Source organism: Ascaphus truei, chromosome 2 (genome assembly GCF_040206685.1).
Source record: "Ascaphus truei isolate aAscTru1 chromosome 2, aAscTru1.hap1, whole genome shotgun sequence".
In the NCBI taxonomy this organism is placed as follows: domain Eukaryota; kingdom Metazoa; phylum Chordata; class Amphibia; order Anura; family Ascaphidae; genus Ascaphus; species Ascaphus truei.
The window spans coordinates 120,914,556-120,942,069 of record NC_134484.1 but is presented as its reverse complement, the minus strand read 5'-3'; the positions used below and the strand labels follow the sequence as shown (position 1 = coordinate 120,942,069).

Here is a 27,514-nt window from a genome sequence, read left to right as displayed (position 1 = left end):
TATGCTCTGACAGAGATAGCATTGGGTCTTTTACCCTCGGGCGGGATTGTCCATACATTTATGTAAAGTGTTGTTATATAGTTTCCTTCTTTTTATTTTATTATTGTATCGTGTATATTATTTATTGTGGTATATACATTTTTTGGTGGTCTTTAGACCAGATATTTATTGTATTAAAATTATTTTATATCTAATCTGTGGTGCGCTTTGTGCATTGTTTTTTTGCTATAAAAAAGGTATAATATTATAGTCAATATGCATCATTGTGTTTATCATGACACATTTATATTTTTAGTATTTATTTTGTTTACAAATACATTTATATAAGAAAATCATCAACTACAACAAGAATTGAAATGTAAACATGTCCACGTTTTTTTCCCTGTCATTATTATATAGTAAATATCTATTTGCAGTTTCAAATATTTTATTACAGCCATACTTTGAAAATATGACATTTTGTTAATGTAAGGTATATAATTAAACATTTCTGCAGCATCATTCATTTGTGTTGATACATGGCAATATAAGCTCTACCTTTAGTTAAAAGATAGGTGCACAAAGGGTAAACAATGAAATATAGCACCGGAAGATCTTCTCAGAGCGGGGAGATACTGTGAACGACACACCTGGCTTGTATACTTTGTAACAAGGGCTTAAAGCTGCAGTTCAAGCTGCCGGTTTTTTTTTTTTTTTAAGTGTTTTTTTTACTTCAATAGTTAAATGTGTGTAATACCAACTTACCTACTGAAGATCAAGGCTGCAGGTCAATCTGTTCTCGTTTGATTGATCTGTGAAGATTGGTGACATCATTACGAGTTGGTATCTGATAAATGCCCCCTTTTTCAGTGTGAGTGAAATGCTTATGAATATTCACGAGCACTCCACTGACATGTGCAAGAGGGGGGGGGGGCAGGGCTCACAAAGGGGTGTGCCAGGGTTTGTGACAGGACATGAAGGGGCTGTGCCTTAGCAAATGGTTGCTATAGGAACAAACATGCTTGGGGTACATTCCGCTTCTCGTCGCCCAATACACCAAGAGGCCGCGTTATCCAGCACCAGAGACCGGCTGACTGAGCTGAACGGAAGAGCCATATTTCTTTACGCTTTATATTGCAGATAACACACTTTCACGATAACACATTCAGCTAACCACAAATGAGACAATAAAGAACAGCAAATGGACAGATTGCTATGTTAGTACATAGACCCTTTAACTTGTAGAAATAAAGGCTCAAGGTAATAAGGCGACAAAACGAAAAAGCTAATTAAATACTTAGTACATTTAATTCTTATTCCCAGGAACCTTTCCTTAAGCAAGTAAAAGGAAGTTCAACAAAACCGTGCTCAACATGTCGTGACTGCATCGTAGACCCACATTCCCTGCACTTATGTCTGCAACAGGAACATATAATACAAATAGTCATGTATTGTGCAAAAAAGGGTTTTGTCAGACTGGGGAACTGCCAAACGGATATATATACTGAAATCTGTACATGGCAGAAGCATCTGTGGGACCACTGACATAGTCAAAGACTTCATATGTTCTGTCTTCATATCGCTTCTTCAGGGAAGACATTTAAATGCTGAAATCTTTGGTCAGTTGTCTAACCTAAAAGAAAGATTAAGACAATAAAAGTCCAATACATTTACAACTAAGCTACGCAATGATTTCTAAATGTATATTTGAGTGGATTGGTAGGGCTGCTGACAGTGAATATGTATTATATGCACTTACAGATGGATATCTTCTTTCTCTGCTTGGGTTTTCCATATAATGTTTGTAGAGGTTCAGCAAAACTATTACAATATTGGTAAAATTAAAGCAGCCTCTGGAGATTAACCACGTTATTTTTCGCTCTGGGAACACCAAGTTTAAGGAGGCAGGGGTGGGCAACTCCAGTCCTCAAGCCCCTCCAAGAGGTCAGGTTTTCAGGATATCCGTGCTTCTGCACAGGTGGCTCAATCAGTCCCTGCTTCAGCACAGGTGGTTCAATCAGAGGCTCAGTGTTTGACTTGAGGACTGGAGCTTAACACCCCTGTCCTAAGGGATGACTGAAAATAGGGTGACCTTTTTAACACTTGACCACTATTTTGTTTAACAAATCCCCTAGTTTTCAAGATCAATGGATTTGTGCAGATTTGATACCCCCTAAAAGTAAGGGAAGTAAATTTGTTGGGGTCATCCACTTGTGGGTAATTTTCCTTGCCTACATTTTTCCAGTTGAAATAACATTATTAAAAGTGTATACTTGAGTTACCCGAGGAGTGGGAAGGAAAGTCCAACTAGAAGCTTCATTACATGTCATTCTAAATTTGTATAGCCTTAAATGTCCATTTGATTTACTATACGCTGGGGAAACAACATGGAAATGTAAAATTCCTTTCACTGGACACAAAAATTCTATTAAAAGGAAAGATGAGAAATCTCTCCGTGGCAAGATATTGTCTGTCCAACGGACAGAATACAAGAAAATTGAGATGTCATATGATTGAACTCGTGGGAGACTTATCTCATGGTGGAGATAGGCAAAATAAATTAAAGCAGCAGGAAGCATTTTAGACCAACTACAAACAGTGTTCCCATTAATGAGGACTGAGGAATTGGATTTCACTTGCTTCCTATGGTGTAGTGGGCTGCATCAGTGCGGTTGACAGGGCAAAGATTGTGCTTCCATTACTTTTGGACCATGTTGGGTGATGTCAGGGGATCCAGCTGCAGGATGGACCTCAGTGGCTAAAACATCAGGGAGTAAGTGAAGGCATACAGTAGTCTGGGTCACAGACAGGGTTCCAGGGCAGGTGGCACGATATCGTAGTCAGTCACAGGCAGGCAGCAACAGGGAATCCACAGGAATAGAGAACAGGGATGCAAGAACAGCATGGGACCTTCTATTAAATAAACTAGGACAGTGGCAGAAATTGGCTATGACAGGAACAGTCCCAAGAACATAAAGCAAAGGCAAAGAGAGGAAACTAAAAGAGAACCAAGAGAAGACAGCTGAGGAATTCCAGAGAAGACAGAAGCAGCAGCACACCCGGTGGACAAACAAGGGAACTGTGAGAGAGGGAGAGCTAATTAGATATGGCCCTGACAGGTGCGGTAGACACAGTACAGGTTGTCTGCCTGTGTGCTGCTATGCCTTGGCTGCCCATGTGGTTGGCGGCCATCCAGGATGCATGATGTAGGTCGTGGGTCCTGGACAGCTGCCCTCAATACTGTACAAGGAAGCGGTGCTAGACTGATTGCCATGACGGAGGTAATTGTGATTGGATTATTTACGCGTCCTGGAGATTCTGTGCCCAACTAACATTTTTAAGGGCATCTTTCAATAGTGGAATGTGACTCTTTGGTCACAAAGAATGCCTCTTAGACTATTAGTAAGTAAAAATATCACTTATAAGCACATTCATATGTCTCAAATAGGTTGGCAACCCTGCTTTTCACCATTATCTTTTAGCATTCAGTGCTTCTGCTGCAGCCAGGGATTCTGGGAAATGGCACACAAATGAGCAATATAATGATATTTGACTCTTACATGCCCTTGTTGCGTGATATGATAAAGTGTAAGTTCCCTCTCTGTCCTGTTAATTGACAGGAAGTGACCTTAATTAAAATATACTTTTTTCTTGCCACTCTAGGAGAGCAGTTTAGTAAATTCTCATATATCCTAATGATAGACTGCTATTATCTTTTTCTTCTTTTTATTATTGATAGATAAAAAAATGTTTCTCTTTTTAAAGGTTTAAATTTTTTTTATATTTAATATTGCTTTGTTTTTTTTGTGTATAATGGATAGATTATTTTAATTCTTAGTCTTATTGACTTTTTTGTATACGTGCATAAGACTGCTGGCCAGTATGGGTCTTTTTATTGGTGTGTTTATTGTTGATGGAGATGCACTTCTTTTTCCTTTTGATTTATTTGTTGGGAATAGGTTTTCTTAAAGTTTTTGACAGCGTTGCGGGGATCTCGCTAGGAAGTTTGGGAAAGGAGGCACTCTGGCAGCGGCTTTGGACATCTACTTCCGTGTTTGGTGCATCATCGGTACGGTGACATCATTACATCTGCCACTCCAATCACGCCCCTGATGCTGGGAAATTATATTGTCACAGCATACTTTTGAGCTCTACTACTCACACCTGGATTCCATTAAAAGCAGACCACTTCCTCTTCCTGGTTGCTAGTTCAATGTTCCTTGTGCACAAAAAGGAGCACACCTGAGACACCCGGGAGATATGTGACAGTGGAGTTTCCCAGCACCCCGTTTAGTTCAATGATAGAGCTGCTGCCCAGAATAGCAGAGACTGTGGGTTCTGATCCTGTTGGGCCTGACACAGTACCCCCTTTATCACAAGGGCCCTTAGGTTTGGTCTTATGGAAATATTTTAGAAGGTGTGGGGTGTGACTCATTTAAATATATAATTTGCATGTCTCATTAGCATATATCCCAGTTACCTCAGGTGTGCTAATTTTTTTTTAACAAAAGTGTCTCTCCCTAATTTATTTGAAGGGAGGTTTGAGGTAATATATACTGTATACAATATATTTGAGACACTACTAGATACAACTCCTTCCCCTAAATTTTAATCCGCGATTTATGACCATGTCAAACCGTGCGGTTTTACAAGGACAAAGTCGCAGCTACTAGAATACCCCCCAGTGTGTTACACAGACCTTGAGCTGTGACGTGTTATGTTTTAATCAAGGCCTATGTGTACATCATAACTGTGGGATGTGGCAATTCTGCAGAGGCAGCTTTAGTGCTTGTCAGATGTGTAGTGAGGTGACTTAAGTTTATATACTGTAGTGCAAGGATATAATTTCCCAGTATTAACTTCCTGCATTATTCCTGTTAGGTGCACGTCTCTATCTTTACGGGCCGCTAACAAAAGCAGTTTGTGTATTTCATGACACCGGTGCCTTTTGCATTTATGCTTTCAGGGATACATTTGCAAATCTAACACACATTAATCACGGAGCACCTGTTAAAAGTAATATAGAGGGTGTTACATGGCTGAGGGGTTTCAGTTTATTTTATTTTCAGTTTATAGGAAACTGCAATGCCATGCTTTAATGATATTCTAGCTTCCTATTGGCCAGTGGGAGTAGGGCTTGAATGGCAGCCATATTGATTTCTCAAAAGAAACACTGGTATATAAAAAGGTAAAGATTATCAGAGCTAAAAAAATTGCACAATTCAGCTCCAGGGGGTAACCCAGTTCCGATTATGCAAGAAATGTAAACAATAACATGCTAGTATGGGAGGCGTGCTGCTTTAAATGATGCTCCTCCATTAACCTCAGCCAATCATTGTCATCACTAATGAAAGTTGTGTGCTCATGATACTTCTTGTGGCAAGATGATAGTATTTGTGATCTTTGCTGAATTAACCATTCCGGCTCATTTCCTTGACCTGATATATAATAAGAGAACATACAGAGTAAAGTGGGATCCTGCCAAGCAACCATACTAAGATAACATACTAAGATAACATACTAAGATAACATACTAAGATAACATAATAAGATGTGTCTGAAATGTAAACATGTGCAGTATGTTCAGTTCCTCCAACGTTGTGTAGTGGATTAATAGCAATATTCCACGATTCGTCACTAAAGTCTCTTTCATCTGCTTTGATTGTGTTATAAAAACTTTATATTGAAAAAAATATATGAGGTTTGTGCGCAAAAAAAGGGTCGGGTTACACAGTATATCTCTACAATACACAAGCAAAAAAAATCCACAATCTTATAGGTGATTGAGAGGTCTTTGAAACCAATGGAGTGATAAAACCTGCATGTACTGTAGGTTCAAACTTCAGACACTCAATCTTCATACCGCTTCTTTAAGGAGAATATATAAATGTTGAGATGTTCGCTCAGCTGTCGCCCCTGAAATGAAAGATTTCAAAAACACTGTTTATAAACATAAAAGTTCTTAATATCTTATAAAAACATTGTTTTGCATATTGTGTTCCAATTTATAAACAGAAAAACAATGAGCTGGTGACACAATATGTGGGTTTTGGTTTCTGCTATGTAGTTACTGACCCGGTCAATAACGAAGAAGGCAGTAACTGGCTCGTGGTGGGGACATACTGGCCACCATTTGTATCGTCTATGCACTAGGACAGGGGCGGCCAACTCCAGTCCTCAAGGGCCATCAACAGGTCAGGGTTTCAGGATAACCCTGCTTCAGCACAGGGGGTTCAATCAGTGGCTCGGTCTTTGACACCCTGACCTGTTGGTGGCCCTTGAGGACTGGAGTTGGCCACCCCCTGCACTAGGAAATCCGCACAGAAATATTACGATTTCCCTTCCCATGGCAGTACATTAAAATAACGTCCATATACCAAGCAGCGCGTAATGTACGGGCCAGAAGTCTGTGTGGCCACAAATACTAAGATCATTTAAAACAGAACATGAATGGGTTTTTTTTTCCATTGTAACATCAGATAAAGAGTTAAGTAAATCTGATGGGCAGATTCCTGAAAGCGATCGCAGGAAAATAACCCTTTCATTGAATGCCCATACTTGCACAATCACATGTACTGCACTTTCATGGATCGAGCCCTGATAGTTATGCAGGTGAATTCCTCACTAGAACGTACAACAGTGGTTCAGAAAACGCCAATGTTTTTTTTGTTTTGTTTTTTTGTTTTGTTTTTTTAAATGACACCAGTAATTATGTTCTCAACCAATCCCAATTTTTGAATAATTGTCTTTGTCTAAGGGAATAATAACACACTGCAATTGTTTGAAGCAGATATGTGATCACAGTGGTGTTACCAGAGCTGCCGATAGGGGGGGGGGGGAAGAGCCGGCACCAGTATCCCGGGCCCGGTGGCTGCTGGGGGCCCGCCGGCCAGACAAAGCAGTTGGGCTCAACCTCTGTCCGGGCCCAACTTCTTTGCCCAGCTGCCGGTCCTCTCGTTGCCGCCGGGCTCCGGCTCTCCCCAGCTGCAGGCCTCCCTCACTGACACTAACACTGTCCCATGCCAACCCTGGCTCTCCCAAGCTGCTGCTTACATCTTCCCACGCCGGGCCTGTCTCTCTCCTGCCGGTGCGCACCGGAAAATGGGCAAACCCGGAAGTCGGGCCCAGATTCCGGGAAGCATCGGCAGGAGATAGAGGCAGTCCCGGCGTGGGAAGAGGCAGGCAGCAGCTGCAGAGAGCTGGGGCCCGGCAGAGGCAGCAACCAGAGGTAAGTTGTAATTGTATCTGAGGGGGAGTAGTAGTAATTTTATCTGGGGGGGGGGGGTTAGTAGTAATTGTATCGTGGGTGGTAGAAATTGTATCAGGTGTTCTGGTGTCTATTTGGGGAGGGGTGTAGTTGTGGTGTCTATCTGGGGTGGTGTAGTGGTGTCTTTATCTGGGGGTAGTGGTGTCTGTATTTGGGGGAGTAGTGGTGTCTGTATCTGGGGGTAGTGGTGTCTGTATTTGGGGGAGTAGTGGTGTCTGTATCTGGGGGTAGTGATGTCTGTATTTGGGGGGTAGTATGTGTGTATTTGGCTGGGTAATTATTGTATGGGAGGGGGTTTATTATTGTGTGGGTATGAGGATAGGGTGGGCAGTATGGGGGGGAGTAGGGTGGGCTGTTTGGGGGGGGTAGGGTGGTCAGTGTGGGGGGGAATTGTATGGGTATTTGGGGGAATTGTCTGTGTGTGGCCAGGGGAAATTAGTGTGATGAGGGGGAAATGAGATTGAGTGAGAGGGGCTATTTGAGTGATAGCGGAGAGGGGGGGAGAGTGAGATGGGGTGTAAAAGAGGGAGGGGGAGAGTGAGTGAGGAACGTGAGTGAGGAACAGAGGGGGGAAGAGTGAGAGACAGAGGGGGAAGAGTGAGAGACAGAGAGTGGAGAGAAAAACAGGTGTGAAAGGGGAGGGGTTAGAAGGATGCCGACATGGGGCTGGGGGCCAGGACGAAACTCTAGTCCTGGGCCCCGGGATAATTGTCAGCGGCCCTGAGTGTCACTCTTTGTTATACATAATATAATAACTTTGAAAAAATCAATAACATTATTTTCCTTAAATGCACTGAAACTATTTGAGGTCAAATGATATAGCCCTATCAGCTGAGCATATACCGTACATCAGCTTTTTGAGTAATAAAAACAACATTTACCACGCAAACTCCATAGTGTATGTGTGCCGCTGTAGCAGAAGCAGTGAAGATAAATAAGGCCATTTCCTCCATTCTTCCTAGCTGTCCAGACACAGCTGTGCAAACTAGCAGGAGAAGAGGAACCAGGAGCCAATGGAGAACTTCTGATCTGGTATTGCTCATCTGACAAATGATCACTCTGCACTGGTAAAACATAGCACGGTTATAAAGGTCAGAAATTGATCCGGGAAAATAATTCGTATCTAAAAAAAAAAAGAAAAGCATTTCTAAATAACAATTAAATCCTCAAATTACCTCTTAGGCCACTAATTACTCTTAATTGCCAGAAAGACCTTAAATACATCAGCACGTCTTGCACTAAATACTTTACAACATGTTGCCAGAGCTGGGTTTATTGTGAGTGATCTAAGATAACCAAATCTAAATGTATTGTCTAGGCCAGCACCCCCCTACCTGCTCTGCCATTTGACGTCACGTCTCCATGGCAACGGGCGTCATTTGACGCCGTGTTGTCATAGAGACGCATGACGAGCCAGGTAAGTACGTTTACAGAGGCCTCGCGTTCTCAGCGCGGGACCTCTGTAAATGCTGCAACCCCCCAGAAAAGTCTCGCGCCCCCCGCCCCCAGTTTGCGCACCGCTGGTCTAGGCTATAAAAGATGTGCATAGGTTTTTCAATGTAAAAAATTAAACTGTAAACCATTACATTTGTAGCCAGGTCCCCCAGGCTTACCCTTATCTTCGCTGCAATGGGAGATTAAGGGAAGGTTACAGAGCGTGCAGGGAGCGTTTCGGTACACCGGAGGCTCCGCGGCGGTGGTACTTGCGCATGCGCAGAGTCTCGGAGGCGACGGCGTCAGATAAGAGGTCGCGCATGAGCAGAGAGTGGCTGCGGTAGCGCGCGAAGCACGGGCCAATCGGAAGGGGCCTAGGCCCAGAGACTACAAGTCCCATGAGCCTCAGCCAGACCAGGTGACACCAGGGAGCCAATAGGGCGATAGGAGACTCTGCAGGAAGAGGTAGGAGGTTGCGCAAGGGAGCACGCAGGCAGGGAAGATCGGGAGGGGGACGAGGAAGGAGCTCAGTGTGTAGAGAGGCAAGTAGCCTCTACACAAGGCCCGTATATCCCCAGGCCCAGATAGGCCCTGAGGGCTGGACCCCGCTGGCTACTGCAGCGCCCGCTGCAGGGACAAGAGCCCTCCCCTCAATGGCGCCGGACCCGCTGCGAGGGGGGGCCGCAGCGCTGTGGCTAAGCCACGCCCCCCGGCGGTTCAGCCAATGAGGGCGAACCTGCCGGGTGACGTCATGGCCGCGCCCCGTCACTCCCTCGCCACGCCCCTCCCCCCGGTCTCTTGGTCTGCATCTCCCTGCAGACCGGGGAATCGGCTGCACGCGCCGCCAGTCTCGCGGGCGCGCGTGCAGCGGAGGTACTGGGGCCATAGCCGTAGTCACAGTCAGTCAGAGTTAATGTAGGGAAAGGCCCTAGAATAGGAACCTGTCAGATTAGTGAGTGAAGCTGCGAAAGACACAGAGACCGTCACAGCACCATCCCAAGGTTTGGGACCAGACCTCTTCAGGCATATCATCAGCCATCCGGGTGGGATCGCCCCGGAAGGTATCACCGGCAGCTCCGCGTCGTCAGATCCTTTGTGAAGTCTGTTTGCGGGTCCGAGCGCTGCAGGTAACATCCATTAAGTGCATCAACTATAATATCATTCATACTAGTGGCTGCGCAGTCACACACATACACTCACTTTGGGGTACTGGACATGGTGTGGGAACACGGTGAAGGGTCGCGTCCTGTGAGAAGCGGTAGTATAGTGTGTCATTGAAGAGTAACACCAATAGGCATATACAATGCATGGTTATGGTTACTGCTAGTAAAGCTACTGTTTCTTTTACATGCTGTGTGTGTAGTATTGTATTATTGTCCTGTGAGGAACAACTCACGCTCTGCTGGGAGCCGTCGCCGGTGGAGGCGCTGCATCTGATAAGAGGTACTCTATATAAATATATTGCCCCAGGCTCTCCGTGGCAGAGGCTTAGGCCCTGTGAGCCAGCAGGTTATACAGCATTGGTAGTTGTACTGTATTCAGAAGGAAACAGGGCTACACATTTAGAACACACTTGTGACAGTATCACCATTGTATATGGTGTCCGATAGCAAAATAATCAGTACTCATTTGTTTGACCGTATTATGTGATATGCAGAGTTGTATAAAATCTGCCTAAAATTCACATTGCCACTAAGTGGATTTAGTGTCACTCGTGGTGTTTGCTCACCGAATGCGCATGAGCAGCTGGCAAGTGCCGATCGCACATGCGCGGTCAGCCGCTCTTCCCACATGCACAGCCGGTGAGCGCCGACTGTAAATGAGTGACATTTGGCCCGTTTTTTTTCGGGACAAAAATGGTCACCCTAAGGCAGGGGAGCGCAAACTTTTTAAGCTGCGCCCCCCTTCCAGGCTTCCCCTGGTCTTGCGCCCCCTCTCCTACCTTCCACATGTGTCAAATGACCCTCCAGGGTCGCGTGACGTCACATCACGTGACCCGCGGCATCATTTGGTGATGTCACATGACCCCGCGGCGTCATTTGCCGCCGCGTTGCCATGGAGACGCGTCGGAAACAAGGTAAGTTTACTTGTTGCAGAGGCCTCGCACAATCCCCCGGCATTAAATTAATTACCTGGAGGAAGAGCGCAGGGCCTCTGCAATGGCCCCCCCCAAACAAAACGCCCGCCCCCAATTTGCGCACCGCTGCACTAAGGGTATCTCACATCAATACTTACTGTGACATTGGAGAAAGTTACACCAACCATCCATAAAAATAACCTAGGCTGTTTCTCCATTATGCCACAGGGAGAAAATATAACCCAAACGGTCAACAAAGCAAATAGCAGGGACGGAGAGACTAATGGTAACAGTCCTTCATATAATGAAGCCTTCAGCAAGGTTTTCTGTCGATGTGCTCTGTAAATAAAAATACATAAGACAAACAGCTTCGTTTTCAACTATTCTTCTCAAGAGGTGTTTTAAAGCTGCATTTCAAGCTGCCGTTTAAAAAAAAAAAAAAAAATTATATATATATATAATTTTTTTCCCCCTTTCAATATGTGCATCAATACAATGTGCACACTGATAAGTGATTAGCTAAGCTGCAGATCGATCCGTTCTCCTGTAATCGACTGTAATACTGTAGATTGCTTGCTCAGGGTTATTTCATTCAGTTCTTGCACGGCATTTTGGGCAATGTAGTTCCTGGAATATGATTGACTGGGCAGTTACTAGATATAATTGGTTCACTGCTAGAGAGAGGGCGGGGCTCAAGAGCCAGGGCCTATCAGAAGTGGAAGGGGGCTGTCACTTTGGAAATGCTTCCTACATTAGAAATATTCAAAAATGTCTTTAAAACCATTTTTTTTTTTTAATGCTACAAGTATTTTCTCATAGTACAGAACGGATTTATTTAAACACACACACACACACACACACACACACACACACACACACACACACACACACACACACACACACACACACACACACACACACACACACACACACGATATTGTCTGAACTGCTGCTTTAAAGAATTACAGATCTCAGAAATTTTGAATTATTATTTTTTTATGTGTCTGACATGTCAAACTGGAAATGAAAAGAGTAAAATTGCTCTAATTGAGGCTTGGCATAAAAATTTGAAAATAAAGTCCCTGAGCCGTGAAAGGAGTTATTTAACCAGGAGAAACTTAGAAGCTTCATGCAGAAAATGACGGTACAAGATGATCCAAAAAAAGTTTGCCCAAACAGAACATGCAAGCCAGTGCGGTCCCAGTCAACACAGTGGCAAGCGCGCCCGGCAGGGGGGGGGGGGGGGCGGCAAGTGCACAGCGCTTCACCGTGATCTGTGGTCTTGGGAGAGAGGGAGATTGCGATGGGAGGGGGCGTGGCGGGGTTTTTGTGGGAGGTGGCCATGACCTCACGCGGCTGGTTTGCCCCCATTGGCTGAACCACCGGCGGGGGCGTGGCCATGGCTCCGTCACGAGTTCCAAATACAATTTTTTTTGTATTTGAGAAAACTCGTCTTACAGCGCGGCTGCTAAATGTGCGCCGAGGCAGGTACTGGGACCAGACTGATTGGGGGGCGGTGCTTGTGTGTACAGCGCACGCCTCGAACGCACTGGGATCACAGCCTAAGATCCACAAAACAGACCACCATTAGAGAGACTGGGTAATATGGGGAAGCTAGCAAGCAAGAACCAACAAGGGATAAGTTAAAGTTAGGGTCACCAGATGTTCCGATTTAGCCAAGACAGTCACGGTTTTTAATCCAAAATACCCTGTCCCAATTATCTGTTGCTCTGTCCCAATTTTGCCAGGAGCAGAAAGAAAAGCAGAGTCTGCAGCTGCAATTTCTCATCCAACCATTAGGTGGTGCTGGCTGCACAGCTCATGCAGCACCTCCTCTGCCTGTGTGTGTGTGTGTGTCTCAGACATGGGGGGGGAGGGGTTGAACAAGACAGACATGGGGAGGGAGGAGACAAAGACAGACATGGGGAGGGGTGAGAGACAGACATGGGGAGGGAGAGGGGGTGAGAGACAGACATGGGGAGGGGATGAGAGACAAACAGACATGGGGAGGGAGGGGGTGAAAAGGACAAACATTGGGAGAGAGGGTGAAAGAGAAATATGGGGAGGGAGGGAGACAGAAACTGGGGAGAGAGAGGGAGGCAGACACAGGGGGTAGGGATAGAGACACTGGGGGAAGGAGAGACTAGGGGGGGAGAGACACACATGGGGCAGGGAGAGATAGACATACTGGGGGAGGGAGAGAGAGACCCTGGGGGGAGCGAGACACTGGGGAGAGAGAGAGACGCACATGGGGGGAGGTAGAGGGAGACACTTGGGGAGGTAGAGACACTGGGGGGAGGGAGACAGTGGGGGGAGGGAGAGAGACAGCTTGGGGTCAGGAAGAGAGAATATGCATGAGTAAGACTGATGTAAGAATGAGGTAGGGATACTGTTTTCTTCAGGTATATACATAGTGCCTTAGGAGAGATCAGTTGTCTTGACCAGGTGTTTGCTCTCCTCACACAGAGGTAACACTGTACTATTATCCTAACTGTGCGCTGTGCTAATAAACAACATGTACTTTGAGAAACGTCCTCTTCCTTCAGTATCTTGTACAAAAAGTCAGAGAGACCTTACTGGAATAGATCATGTCAAATCTATTGATGTAAGAATTACAGGATATATAAGGGGGCTCCATTCGCACGGGCCATTATTAACGGGGAATTACATTGGTTATCACACCAATCCCTGTACATCTAAATTAGGTATCATATCTGCACTTTGCCATACAAAGTTAGGATAGAATTACTCATTTTCAGCAGTTTAAGCTGGGGCTTGCCTAATGTCACTGTGTTTATAGATTTTTGTAGGGTCCATTGGGGGTATGTATGTACAGTACACTTTTTACATTTGTCCACATTATAATATATTTTAACTCCCCATTTACCTAGCATTGTTCTTTGCTTGGTTCTTTTTACAGATCCTTCATTTAAAATTAAAATCCTCCTTGGTTCATTTCTGATGATCCTAGCTGAAAAGCCAGGGATCTGGGATTGACATGTTTAAATTATGACTAATGCATTCTTCCTAGTGGCTCCATAGACCTTGGCTCTTGGCCTGACCATGCACAAATCCTATTTCATAACGAATTAGTTCTATGCTCCGGATGTGCCACAAATAACTCAGAGCATCAAATAAACCTCCCAGCGCTTTCCATATAATAATTTCTGTTTCGAGTTTACTGGTAACAGATAAAATGACCGGATATGTCAGAGGAATGTCTACAAATGTTTTCAGCAATGGGCAGCATTGAATTTCCAGGTACGAAGGCTCTGGAGTAGAACCCCCCCCCCCCCCCCCCCCCAATTTGATTAATTGTGGGTTGTCTATCAGAAAGCACATTTTAAAGAAGCTGGTGTCAACTTTGGGTTCACTATCAGGTGTCCTGCTGCCTGTGTCCTCTTGCATCTGGTTAGCGAACCTTAAATTGTTCCCTTATTTGTTGTATCTGTTATTCTTATATCTTATATATTTGATATACTTTTTTTTTTTTTCATTTAAACTTTTCTCAAATTTTCCATGTTAAAAATATCCCAAAATAGCTCTCTATAAAAAAAAATATTCTCTGAAGGAAGGGGTAAAGTTAGAGTTAAACTCAATCTTTTTTGACACAGCACAAGCATACACACTTTTACTATGTGCACACCCCTTTTCCGAAGGTTACTTTTATGCCTGAAGCACGTATTCCCATTATGTGTTATATTATAGTCATGTGTATCACTGCTGTGAAGCACTATGTACATACAGTAGATGGTGCTATATAAATAACGATATACATACATACTTACATAATTATGTTGTACAGAGTCTGAGGAAAGGAAATGAGGACGCTGCATCCTACAAGAAAATAACAGAGTTTAATAGAGGTAGACAGACTCTAACACAGGACTTCGCTCTTAGATCATGTTCATCCCTATTTGACATGATACCATTAATTACTTTATAATGAAAACATGAAGCATTTTTACATTTCATTGATTTCACAGAACGATCTAAACCTGCCTGACAAACTTCTTGAAAACAACACCCTTTTTCTCGCAAACTGAAAATGCTTTCTTAAAGGTTCCCAATATCAGAACGGCATTAATGCTTGCGTGTGTGAATAGAAAATTAGCATTCAATAAGAGGTGTGTCTGATGTCAACAAGATGCATGAATGCTCATATTCTAAAACACGACTTCTTTGGAAAAGATCTGATCAATGTTATGCGATAATGTAAGTTTAGCTTCTGGTTATTTTATCTTTTGAGTTTAGGAAACTGTCTGCATTGTTCTGTTATGTACAAACTGTATATTAAAGCTGAACTTTAATAAGTAATACTTTGGACTGTTGCACACTTTGTAGAGAGTCAATGACATTTGCTGACACATTTGGCTATAATAGATTTTTGTGTGTTAACTGCATAGTTTTTTTTTAAATAATCAGAGTCCAGAGACTCTGTACGTACGTATTTAATAATTCCTTTGGTGGTGGCAGAAGGTTAAATATATATATTTTGTAATGGAGCATGGGTAAATATTAACACATTTGAAGTACCTTGCGCAGGAGAAAGGTGGGGCATCGAATTGGCCGTGTGTTTTAACCCTGGTTGCATATATACTGTAAGTCACGTGCTCACAAGTGAGCTGTCAGTGACAGATGGTATATTGGGATGGACTGAGGAGAGATATTATTCATTTGAGGGACCTTTGCGGAAGGTGAAAAGTGGGTCAGCTAGATAGCTGTGTATTAACCCTTGTCCCATATACAAGACATACTCACAGGTGTGACAAAAGGACAAAGGAAACAAAAAGGAATGAGAACAAAAACGGTTTCTTTGTTTTGTTTTAAAGCGGGTTCAAAAGAAGTTCTGGGATATAAAGAGTCTAAAAGTGTGTGTGAAAAGAGTACTTCTTACAGTATGGTTAATAACATGACGCTTCTAGGAACATATTTCTTAGAAGCTTTCACATTGTCTACATTGAAAGGTGCTGGGCCGCCCATGTAAGAGCAATGAGAACTAACGTCAGTGATATGCTTTAATAAGTGAAGTTCTGGAGGACAATTCAATGTTCTCTGAAGCTTCAAGTCAATGGCAGTTTTCTGCGATTGGGCGTTTCAGAGAATATTTAATCAGGCCCATGGTATATGTATTTTTATAAAAAAAAAATAATGTTATTTTAAAATGTTTGTAATCATTGTAAATGATAAATTCAAGGTTGGAAGATGTTTTAGTTTGTATTGTTTGTTAGAGGCAGAAATCCCATTGAGGGCTCGATGCTCAGAAGTCCCTTCAATGTTTTATTGCGATGTTATCCCCATTTAACGTATCAATAACACATATCCACAAAGGTGCTTAGCGTTACGACGCCCTCGCGGTAAGCATAAAAATATCAGATTGTTAGCTTTTAACGGACGTCTGGCTTATTGCTTTGCAAATCCTATGCTAATGAGCCGTTAACCTAACAACGCAGATCCACAAACCTCCGTTAATGTTATCGCATGGAAATAAGGCTACGATAATAAGGTCACATCAAGACCTGCCGGTACTCACACCCAGACCATGATTATCATAGCGTTATTTCTGGGAATAGCCTACAAGGGTAAAAAGCAGGTTTTAAGTGCTACCCACATAATTGTACTGAGTGTGGGACTTATAGACTGAAACAGTATAAGCGCTGTATGTCCTATTTCACAAACAGGAAGCATGTCTTTAAAACTTGATTGCTGGTAGACTTTACTCTCTGATATCTGGCTTTGTGTTCCTTCAACATTTCTCAATGAATAAACCTCCTCAAGCCTCGAAATCTCACAATAACCACTAACACACAATGATCTTTTTACGTACTGCATTATTCTATTCTCTGTGTAGGCAATGACTGAAATAGTGGGTGGGACAGAGGAGAGAGAAATACATGGGTAGAGGGTGGGAAATAGAGGTGGCTCGTGAGGGGTGAAATTAACCTAAGGCCGCTCTTATAGTGCCGGCAACGCTGACGTCAGGCTGCGGTTGCTAGAAAAATCAAATTGAAGTGACGTCCAGCGATCGCGACCAAGCCGCAGCGCCATCTGACGTGACGTTGCCAGCACTATAAACGCAGCCTAATATGTGTCAGCCAGATAGGGGTTCCCCGAGATTTTTCGAAATACTTCAAGGGTTCCTTCAAACAAAAAAGGTTGGGAATCACTGGGTTAGAGCAAGAGCTCTGGGAGTTAGTTCTGTGCTGCCTTCCCTGCTATGAGGACACAGTCTCTCCTGGACAGGAGTGGGCTGAGGCCTTGCCCTGTTAGGGGGTAAGGTATGCTGAGGAGGGGTGCTCAGGGCCTCACCCCGGGGTACTGCCTTCAGGGAATGGAACCTGTAATGAGGAACTGAACCTAATAAACTCCAGTTATACCCTCTCTGGTGTTATGTCTGGAGTGTAAATACCAAGAAGAGTTGCCTATGAGGTTCATCCTGGCTGCACTAGGATCCTCCTGGGCTGGAGGTGCTGCGCTGACCGAAGAACCGTCACTGAGAGCCTGTCCTGATGCCTCCCTATACCATTGTGGAGATCTCAGGCCTTCTGTTCTACCAAACAGGTATGCACCAGCACCTGAATACACCGGTAGCTATATGATCTCACTTAGGGTGGGGGAAAAGGTGCTACATACGGTTGTGTGAAAAAGAAAGTACACCCTCTTTGAATTCTATGGTTGTACATATCAGGACATAATAACAATCATCTGTTCCCTCGCAGGTCTTAAAATTAGGTAAATACAACCTCAGATGAACAACAACACATGACATATTACACTGTGTCATGATTTAACAAAAATAATAGTAATTTTTTCATTCAGGATTTCTTCTGATTGCTGTGCTCCTTTGTTCCATCCAACATCACTTGCTTCTACTCATCAGGATTGCACGCAGTGGAACACTCTACTACTGGACTACAGGATACCCCCAAGGGCAGGGCAGGTAACGGGCAATAGCCCTTATATTACTACCTCTGGCCCTATTAGTGGGGATGCTTATATAATAAGAGGGGTTGTGCATTTCTGATCACATGTGCGGTAGTCTGGCAGACTGACCGCCAGGTCTGTATTTGCCCCCCATACACACATTTATGAATCCTTATACCCTATGGATGAATTACAGTGTTCCTATTTTTGATCTTTCAAAGACCGTGATGGTATATGAATAGTGCACACACTGATATTGAGCACCATTCTCTACACAATTCTACATTTGGATGGTCTTATGATGATTTTATATGTAAACAACAATGTCTAGTTTTTTTTTTGCAATGTAAGGTTCCTGAAGTTACAAAAGGAAGTATCATATAATAACATTTATATCTTTAGAAGTCCCTGTTGGCCGGGAGTTGTCAACCTGGCATATGAGCACCACTGGTGGTAATCAGGAGTTATTCCAAGGTTACTGTCAGTGGTGGATTTCCCATTAAGCTCAGGCCTAGGGCAGCAAAATTTGAGGGCGGCAAAAATGTCCGCCCCCAGATACAGATGCAGCGGTTTCAGGCCTATCGGGCCTGATGGGAAGGCACTTACATGTGGCGACTGCCTCCTTGCTGCCGCCCTCCTTCCCCTTCCGATTTGCAGCGTCAAATGATCGCCCCGGACATCACAACGGCATCTAGTTGCCATGGCAACATGAAATCGCGCCGCCAAATGACGTCATGACGCCACGTTACCATGGCAACGCAACGGCGTGCGACATCATGTTGGTGACGTCAGCAGCGTCACTGGACGCAGCGATTCTGAAGGAAAAGTAGTGCGGTAGCAAGGAGGCGGCCGCCACACGTAAGTGCTAAGGGGCGGCGGATGTTGAAATCCGCCGCTGGTTACTGTGGAAGGAGGAAGGACAGAGGAGAACAATATTGACGCAGGAGGTAATTTTACAATGAAATGGGCAAACAAATGATGTTATGGTTTAAAGGCGCAATTCAAGTGCTATTTTTAAAAACATTTATTTAGTTATTGTTTTTACACAGGATTCAAGCAGGGTGTCTCTGAGCTGAACATCTCCAGGGCCCCCTGCTTATAGAAACACTTACCTCCGTAGGGGATGCCGTTAGCCGCTTCGGCTGAGCAAGCTGAGGTTTAATGTTTAAAGCTCCTGCATCACGCTGGCCAATAGGAGGCCAAACCTGATGATGTCACAGTTTCCTATTGGCACGCAGGAGCTTTAAAAAGCGCCCATTACCAGCTAGCTGAATTCAGGAGCAGCTTCCGGCACCCCCTACGGAGGTATGTTTGTCCAGAAGCAGGGGGTCCCCGAACCTGAAATGAATGGGGTTCAGCTACGGAGACCCCCTACTTCAATCCCCTGTAAAAACCAAAACAAACGTTTAAAAAAAAAAAAAAATCTCTTTGATTGCTGATCAAAGTATATAGTTACAAACACTTTGGCGCACTTGTTACAAACACTTTGGCGCACTTGTTACAAACACTTTGGCGCACTTGTTACAAACACTTTGGCGCACTTGTTACAAACACTTTGGCGCACTTGTTACAAACACTTTGGCGCACTTGTTACAAACACTTTGGCGCACTTGTTACAAACACTTTGGCGCACTTGTTACAAACACTTTGGCGCACTTGTTACAAACACTTTGGCGCACTTGTTACAAACACTTTGGCGCACTTGTTACAAACACTTTGGCACACGTGTTACAAACACTTTGGCACACTTGTTACAAACACTTTGGCGCACTTGTTACAAACACTTTGGCGCACTTGTTACAAACACTTTGGCGCACTTGTTACAAACACTTTGGCACACGTGTTACAAACACTTTGGCGCACTTGTTACAAACACTTTGGCGCACTTGTTACAAACACTTTGGCACACTTGTTACTGTAATAGTTGGTGAAACAGGAAGCTCTGTTATTCTGCGATAGAGGTACAGTTAAAAATAAGGTGGGTTACCTCTGCTATACACCAATAAAAGTGCTGGTGTTAGCATTAGCAAACAGCATACAGTATGGTACAGTAAATCATGTCATTAAAAATAAATTGATAAAATAAACCGCGTTGGGTCAACCTCAAATGCGAAAATTCTTTGGAAATGCAGTTTTTGGTCTCCGATCCGTGAGCCAGACCACTGTGTGTTATCGCTGTATAAGCGATTATAGAAGACGAGAACAATGGAAACATTGTGCTCATTTGCATCTTCTGTCATTGCAGAAATGAGACCTTCAGCTCTTTCTGGGGCCCAGATTTACTAATCCTCAATAAATCAGAACAAATAAATTAGTAACACGCCCACAAAGCAAATTATATGTAAAAACAACGCGATTGGTTAACTTATTAGTATAAGCTTAACGTCATGTTAAATTAGCGCTGCATTGGGTTTGCTTCAAATAACAAGCGTAACACAAACATATCTGAAATATTTGGGGAGAGAGAAGGTATGTTTGAAGAAGTATACAGTATATGGGTGTTTGAGGAGGTATACAGTATATGTGTTTGAGGAGGTATACAGTATATGGGTGTTTGAGGAGGTATGCAGTATATGGGTGTTTGAGGAGGTATGCAGTATATGGGTGTTTGAGGAGGTATGCAGTATATGGGTGTTTGAGGAGGTATGCAGTATATGGGTGTTTGAGGAGGTATGCAGTATATGGGTGTTTGAGGAGGTATGCAGTATATGGGTGTTTGAAGAGGTATACAGTATATGGGTGTTTGAGGAGGTATACAGTATATGTGTTTGAGGAGGTATACAGTATATGGGTGTTTGAAGAGGTATACAGTATATGGGTGTTTGAGGAGGTATACAGTATATGTGTTTGAGGAGGTATACAGTATATGGGTGTTTGAAGAGGTATACAGTATATGGGTGTTTGAGGAGGTATACAGTATATGTGTTTGAGGAGGTATACAGTATATGGGTGTTTGAAGAGGTATACAGTATATGGGTGTTTGAGGAGGTATACAGTATATGTGTTTGAGGAGGTATACAGTATATGGGTGTTTGAAGAGGTATACAGTATATGGGTGTTTGAGGAGGTATGCAGTATATGTGTGTGTAGCCAGGTCCCCCTCGCGCACTCGCCCCCTCCTTTGTCCCCCCTCGCGCATTCACCCCCTCCTTCCCCGTTGCGAGCGCGCGGCGTGGATGTGCGGCCGGTTGCCATGGTGGGATCGGGCGGTTGCCGGGGACGCGATCGGGCCGGTTGCCGAGGCCGCGATCGCGTTGCTGGGGTCCCCGGCGGCCGGTGAGCAGGGCGCCGCCATGTTAGGGCTGTTGCACATGCGCAGTAGCAGAGCACAGCGCGGGAGGCCCCAGATAGCTCGCGCATGCGCGAGATGAGTCGGCCAGCCCCCAGGGTGCATAGGGGCAGAGACACCTGACGCCAGGGAGCCAATAGGGCTGAGGGATTGCCTGGGGGATGGAATAGATACATTTCGCGGGGTTTTGCAGCCACGCAGTCAGTCAGGATCCGGACCAGCTAGGGGTAAGAGGTGGATGCAGGGGTCAGTGACCCTCTGCATTAGGCCAGCAGCCCCCAAGGTCCCAGTTAGGTCCTGAGCCACCTAGTAGCTTGTGGAGTATAGGGACAGGCCCTAGATAGGGATACTGCCCCATTTATTGGCAGCTTAGTCAGGGACACAGTGCTGAAGCCGTGCGGCCCTGCGAGGTGGGTTCTGGGCTCAGAACACCACCAAAGACCCTGGGACTAAGGTGATATTATCCGCGCTGGAATTCACCCAACGCGGTGTGGAGGACAACGTCGGATCGGGCGGATCTCCAGTGATATCGCGGTACCCGTGGCTGGAGCCCGGGCAGGTAACCTGCAACTCACGTGCACCAACCAGGCCTATCACCAAACATAGTGGCTGCGCAGTCACACATACACATGCACCGTGGTATTTGACTTTGGGAGTGCGAGACATTTGGGTGGGGGTTACTGGACACAGGGTGGGGTCACACTGTGGGAGGTTAGCGTCCGCCGTGACGCCTAGAGGTGGTAGCGTCCGCCGTGACGCCTAGTGTGGTTAGCGTCCGCCGTGACGCCCAGTGTGGTTAGCGTCCGCCGTGACGCCCAGTGTGGTTAGCATCCGCCGTGGCGCATGAAGGTTGTGTTGTTATGTAATATATGTTTTGCTATGCAGTAAAGCCAGTCCTGTTTTATAATTGCTCGCTTTGTGTGGTTGTTTCCTGTGAGGGCCCCCTCCCACTCCGTTGGGATCCCTCCCAGGTGGAGGCGTTGCACCCAGAGATGTATAACATGCATGTACCCCAGGTTCCCCAAGCGGAGGCTTAGGCTCCTGAGAGCCACACAGGTTGCACAGCAGGTAGTAGCGGCGGTATTCAGAGGAAATACCCGTTACATGTGTTTGAGGAGGTATGCAGTATATGTGTGTTTGAGGAGGTATACAGTATATGTGTGTTTGAGGAGGTATGCAGTATATGGGTGTTTGAGGAGGTATGCAGTATATGGGTGTTTGAGGAGGTATACAGTATATGTGTGTTTGAGGAGGTATACAGTATATGTGTGTTTGAGGAGGTATACAGTATATGGGTGTTTGAGGAGGTATGCAGTATATGGGTGTTTGAGGAGGTATACAGTATACTGTATGTGTGTTTGAGGAGGTATACAGTATATGTGTGTTTGAGGAGGTATACAGTATATGTGTGTTTGAGGAGGTATACAGTATATGGGTGTTTGAGGAGGTATACAATATATGTGTTTGAGGAGGTATACAGTATATGTCACTGGACTCTAGTAACATTAGTCTGTCTCTCTCTCTCTACACTTTTACGTAACACCTAAATAACATCAGGTTAATTCCCTTCGTTAACATAAACGGCCTTTCGTGGATATGCAATCTTAGGGGAAACGCTTCTTTTACATATCATTAGTGCTACAAGTCGGAAAAAGTAACCACACGTCATTTCAAGGAGTCGCACTGGTTAACTTTAGATTACTCTCTTTGATGCATAGGCATTCCAATTAACCTAACATTATTTTAGGTTAACGTTAGGTGAAATAGGCTGATGGAGCTTAGTGCATCTCGGCCTTGGTTGGGTAACGTATTTAGCTAGTGTTGATCCACAAAACATATCACATGATCAGGGGCTTATTCTATATCAACCATTTTGTCAAAATTCCAAATTAACATCAATAGGGAATTTTGGACAAAACCAGTGTACTCGACCACTTGGGCAAGTATAGAATAAGACCCTGATATACTGTGATTGGTCATAGTTGTATATCTTGAAATTTGTAAGCTCATAAATAGCACATAATATAAAATGATATAAAAGTTATACAATGTACTACTTTAATTAGGGTCTCAATTTTAGCTGAGAAAAGAATCCAACAGAAATCCTCATGTTGCAGCTTTTAGTAACTTACTCTCAAACTTATACAACAAAAGACAGGGGGTGCCCAATGCTACATCAAATTGACAAAACATATATGGTAATAAGTATAAAGTTTGAATACTTCAATAATAATAGTAATTACTTGGTTTTTATGTTAAACCCTTTGGCCAAAGCGTCGTAAGCCTGCATACCAAACGTCAAGGTAAACCAAAAATGCAGGTCCTAACACTAAAGCTGTGAACCCTTCCTGTTACCTCTGTATGAGGGGAAGGTACTGTAGTGAGTCCTGTCCATTTCAGCAAGTTGCCAGAACCTCCCAAGTTAAAAAGGTGGGGAGGGGCGAGCTCTGGGGGGAGGTGCCACCTACCTCCATTTGACCGTTACCAGTCAGAAATTGATTAACAAACTTACCTACAAGAAATGCTATTAAAATATCAGTCATGTAGAAATGGAAAAACATAGGCTTGTGCCAGGCATCTACTCCGAATGCTGCGGTGAGAATATACACCACCGTCAGTGACTGAAAAGAAAACATAGAAGAACCTTGTTTAGGTTGCACCTCAAAAGACAAACACAATTATGTTCTGATTAAAATGAAAATGTATGCATATTTCTACAGCATCAACAATGTACAAAGTACTTTACAAAACATATATTATAATGCAGAGGATTATAATATAATTGTAACCCCTGGTAAAATGTATGCAGCTGACACACACACACTGCTCCCTGCTTGCAATAGGGAACTACAACTCCCAGGATGCTGTGTTGCATCAGGGTACTACTTACGGGGCAGAAGGATGTGATTTGTAATGGACAGGGCCTCAGCCAATGAAACAATTAGATTGGACTCTGGAGAAGCTGGACTAAGAGTGAGATCTGAAAGAGTCTCTGGCAGGGCACGCAGGGGCAGATATGTGCAAGCCTGAGAGATCTCAGGACTGACCAGTGGTACCAGGAGCCCAGCCAGCAATCCGCCTGAGTTAGCGGACACTGGCTAAAGGAAGTAGAGCTCAGCGGAGCATCCATCGGACTGCAGCAGAAGGCATGCGCACCGTCAGAGGGGATACTCAATGGAAGCCAAGTAAAGGGTACTGAAGCATTTGCGAAGTACAGACCTGCTACGTAAACACACTAATTCAGAGCTCCAACAGTGTGCCGGCACTTTCACACAGGCCCTTATGCTAGGGTGGGTGGTATTAGAGAAAGGGACATGGACTCACTATTGCACAGTGTCTAGTGGGACTGTTTATATTATTCTGTATTGTATGTATATTGAATGATCCTCCAGTTGAAGATCATAAAGTTTATCTGTGTACATGAACACAATTACCTTATATATGTAAATACTTTTGTGTTATAAACATTACTGCAGTCTGCCTCCCTTTGTCTGACCTGCAGCCACTTGTGTTGTAAGGAATATAGAAGGAGGACTCAGGCCCCTGCCTTAGCAGTAGGTGTTAGTCTGAGGTAAACTTGAGGGGTTACACCAGTGGTTCCCAAACTGTGCGCTGCGGCGCCCTGGTGCACCGCGGCTTAGCTAGAGGGGCGCCGCGATCAGGGCCGCCAGCAGTGGGGAACAAGGGCTGCTAGTTTAAAAAAAAAAAAAACCTTTCAACCCGGCGCAGGGTCACCCTGCTGGCAGCGTCACCGTGCTGGCAGCGCCGGAAGTAAGCAAGAGGGAGGCCCGGCGCACGCACTGGAGGAGCAGCACCGGTGACATCTGTCTCTCCCAGCAGCACAGCAGCCCTCCCCTCCGCAGCACACCAGTTCTCCCCCCCACGTGGCACAGGCACCGGCAGCACTGACCTCCCCCGTGCAGGGACCGGGCCGTTCAGCCACTCCCCCCCCCCCGCGCATCACCGGCACGCCCCCCCCGCAAGCCACCGGTCTGATTTTTATATGTATATATGTGTGTGTGATTGTATATATATGTGTGTATGTGTGTGTGTATATATGTGTATATATATATATATATATGTGTGTGTGTCTATATATATATATATATATATATATATATATATATACAGTGTTCGACAATTGTATACATTTACTCGCCCGGGGCGGGTGGATTTAACCCCGGGCGAGTAAATATTGGCACAAGCAGCACACGTGTATTTTTTTAAATTTCCCGCGCTCGCGCTGCTGTTTTTTCCCGCGCTCGCGCTGGAGAAAAAAAAAAAAGGGAGCTCTCTGATCACTGCCTTCGCTCCTCCCCCGCCTCTCAGCAACTTCCCCTCCTCCCCCTTCCGCCAGCCAGCCCCTTCCACGCCTGTCTGCCTCAGGCCCTGCAGGGCCATCTGTCACCCCCCCTCCCCTCCCATCGGGCCATCCGCCCCCCCCCCCCTCCCTCCCATCGGGCCATCCGCCCCCCCCCCTCCCTCCATCGGGCCATCCGCCCCCCCCCCCTCCCTCCCATCGGGCCATCCGCCCCCCCCCCTCCCTCCCATCGGGCCATCCGCCCCCCCCCCTCCCTCCCATCGGGCCATCCGCCCCCCCCCCTCCCTCCCATCGGGCCATCCGCCCCCCCCCCTCCCTCCCATCGGGCCACCCGCCCCCCCCCTCCCTCCCATCGGGCCATCCGCCCCCCCCCTCCCTCCCATCGGGCCATCCGCCCCCCCCCTCCCTCCCATCGGGCCATCCGCCCCCCCCCCTCCCTCCCATCGGGCCATCCGCCCCCCCCCCCCTCCCTCCCATCGGGCCATCCGCCCCCCCCCTCCCTCCCATCGGGCCATCCGCCCCCCCCCCTCCCTCCCATCGGGCCATCCGCCCCCCCCCCCTCCCTCCCATCGGGCCATCCGCCCCCCCCCCCCTCCCTCCCATCGGGCCATCCGCCCCCCCCCCCTCCCTCCCATCGGGCCATCCTCCCCCCCCCCCTCCCTCCCATCGGGCCATCCGCCCCCCCCCCCTCCCTCCCATCGGGCCATCCGCCCCCCCCCCTCCCTCCTCCCATCGGGCCATCCGCCCCCCCCCTCCCTCCCATCGGGCCATCCGCCCCCCCCCCCTCCCTCCCATCGGGCCATCCGCCCCCCCCCTCCCTCCATCGGGCCATCCGCCCCCCCCCCTCCCTCCCATCGGGCCATCCGCCCCCCCCCCTCCCTCCCATCGGGCCATCCGCCCCCCCCCCTCCCTCCCATCGGGCCATCCGCCCCCCCCCCTCCCTCCCATCGGGCCATCCGCCCCCCCCTCGCATCGGCCATCCACCACCCCCTCCATCGGGCCATCCACCCCCCCTCACCCCAATCTCTCCCGGCCTCCGTGCCCCCCCCCCCTCACCCCACGCGTGCCTCTCCCTGCTCTAAGCAGGGGAAATCCCCTCACCGGAGCCTCTCCCTGCTCTAAGCAGAGGAAATCCCCTCACCGGAGCCTCTCCCTGCTCTAAGCAGAGGAAATCCCCTCACCGGAGCCTCTCCCTGCTCTAAGCAGGGGAAATCCGCTCACCGGGGCCTCTGCCTGCTCTAAGCAGGGGAAATCCCCTCACCGGAGCCTCACCCTGCTCGGTCTAAGCAGGATACTGCGGTGTCGGCGTCCCCCTCTGGAGGGGCGCGGCCCCTTGCAGAGGCCCTCCTGCCGTGCGGAGGCCCCCGCTGCCATGTGCGGACCCCTGCCTTGCGGGTGAGTGTTTGTGTGTGTGAGTGACAGACTGTGTGTGTGTGTGAGTTTGTCTGAGTGAGAGTGGGTGTCTGTGAGTGTGTCACCCTCTCTCCCTCTCCCTGTGTCACCCTCTCCCTGTGTCACCCTCACCCTGTGTCACCCTCTCCCTCTCCTGTGTCACCCTCTCCCTCTCCCTGTGTCACCCCTCTCCCTGTGTCACCCTCTCCCTGTGTCACCCTCTCCCTGTGTCACCCTCTCCCTGTGTCACCCTCTCCGTGTCACCCTCCCTCTCCGTGTCACCCTCCCTCTCCGTATCACCCTCCCTCTCCCTGTGTCACCCTCTCCCTGTGTCACCCTCTCCCTCCCTCCCTGTGTCACCCTCTCCCTGTGTCACCCTCTCCCTGTGTCACCCTCTCCCTGTGTCACCCTCCCTCTCCCTGTGTCACCCTCCCTCTCCCAGTGTCACCCTCTCCCTCTCCCTGTGTCACCCTCTCCCTGTGTCACCCTCTCCCTCTCCCTGTGTCACCCTCTCCCTCTCCCTGTGTCACACTCTCTCTCTCTCCCTGTGTCACCCTCTCCCTGTGTCACCCTCTCTCTCTCTCCTTGTGTCACCCTCTCCCTGTCTCTGTGTCACCCTCTCCCTCTCCGTGTCACCCTCCCTGTCCCTGTCACCCTCCCTCTCCCTGTCACCCTCCCTCTCCCTGTGTCACCCTCCCTCTCCCTGTGTCACCCTCCCTCTCCCTGTGTCACCCTCCCTCTCCCTGTGTCACCCTCCCTCTCCCTGTGTCACCCTCCCTCTCCCTGTGTCACCCTCCCTCTCCCTGTGTCACCCACCCTCTCCCTGTGTCA

The 27,514-nt window shown here is 46.7% G+C and overlaps 1 protein-coding gene across 2 annotated transcripts in view; it reads right to left on the bottom strand.

Moving 5' to 3' along the window:
- Positions 1–1,265: 1,265 nt before the first annotated feature.
- Positions 1,266–27,514, bottom strand: part of LOC142485686 (ethanolaminephosphotransferase 1-like) — a 74,214-nt gene continuing 47,965 nt past the window's right edge. Inside the window, exons 6-11 of one of the 2 annotated variants that reach the window (XM_075584488.1) lie at positions 23,483–23,591; positions 14,546–14,594; positions 10,916–11,096; positions 8,128–8,310; positions 5,798–5,895; positions 1,266–1,612 (exon numbers count right to left, since the gene is read on the bottom strand). In XM_075584488.1, the coding sequence (XP_075440603.1) occupies positions 5,830–5,895; positions 8,128–8,310; positions 10,916–11,096; positions 14,546–14,594; positions 23,483–23,591 (588 nt within the window). In that variant the 3' untranslated portion in view covers positions 1,266–1,612; positions 5,798–5,829. The remainder of the gene's footprint in view (positions 1,613–5,797; positions 5,896–8,127; positions 8,311–10,915; positions 11,097–14,545; positions 14,595–23,482; positions 23,592–27,514) is intronic. The other variant, XM_075584498.1, reaches the window with a different exon arrangement.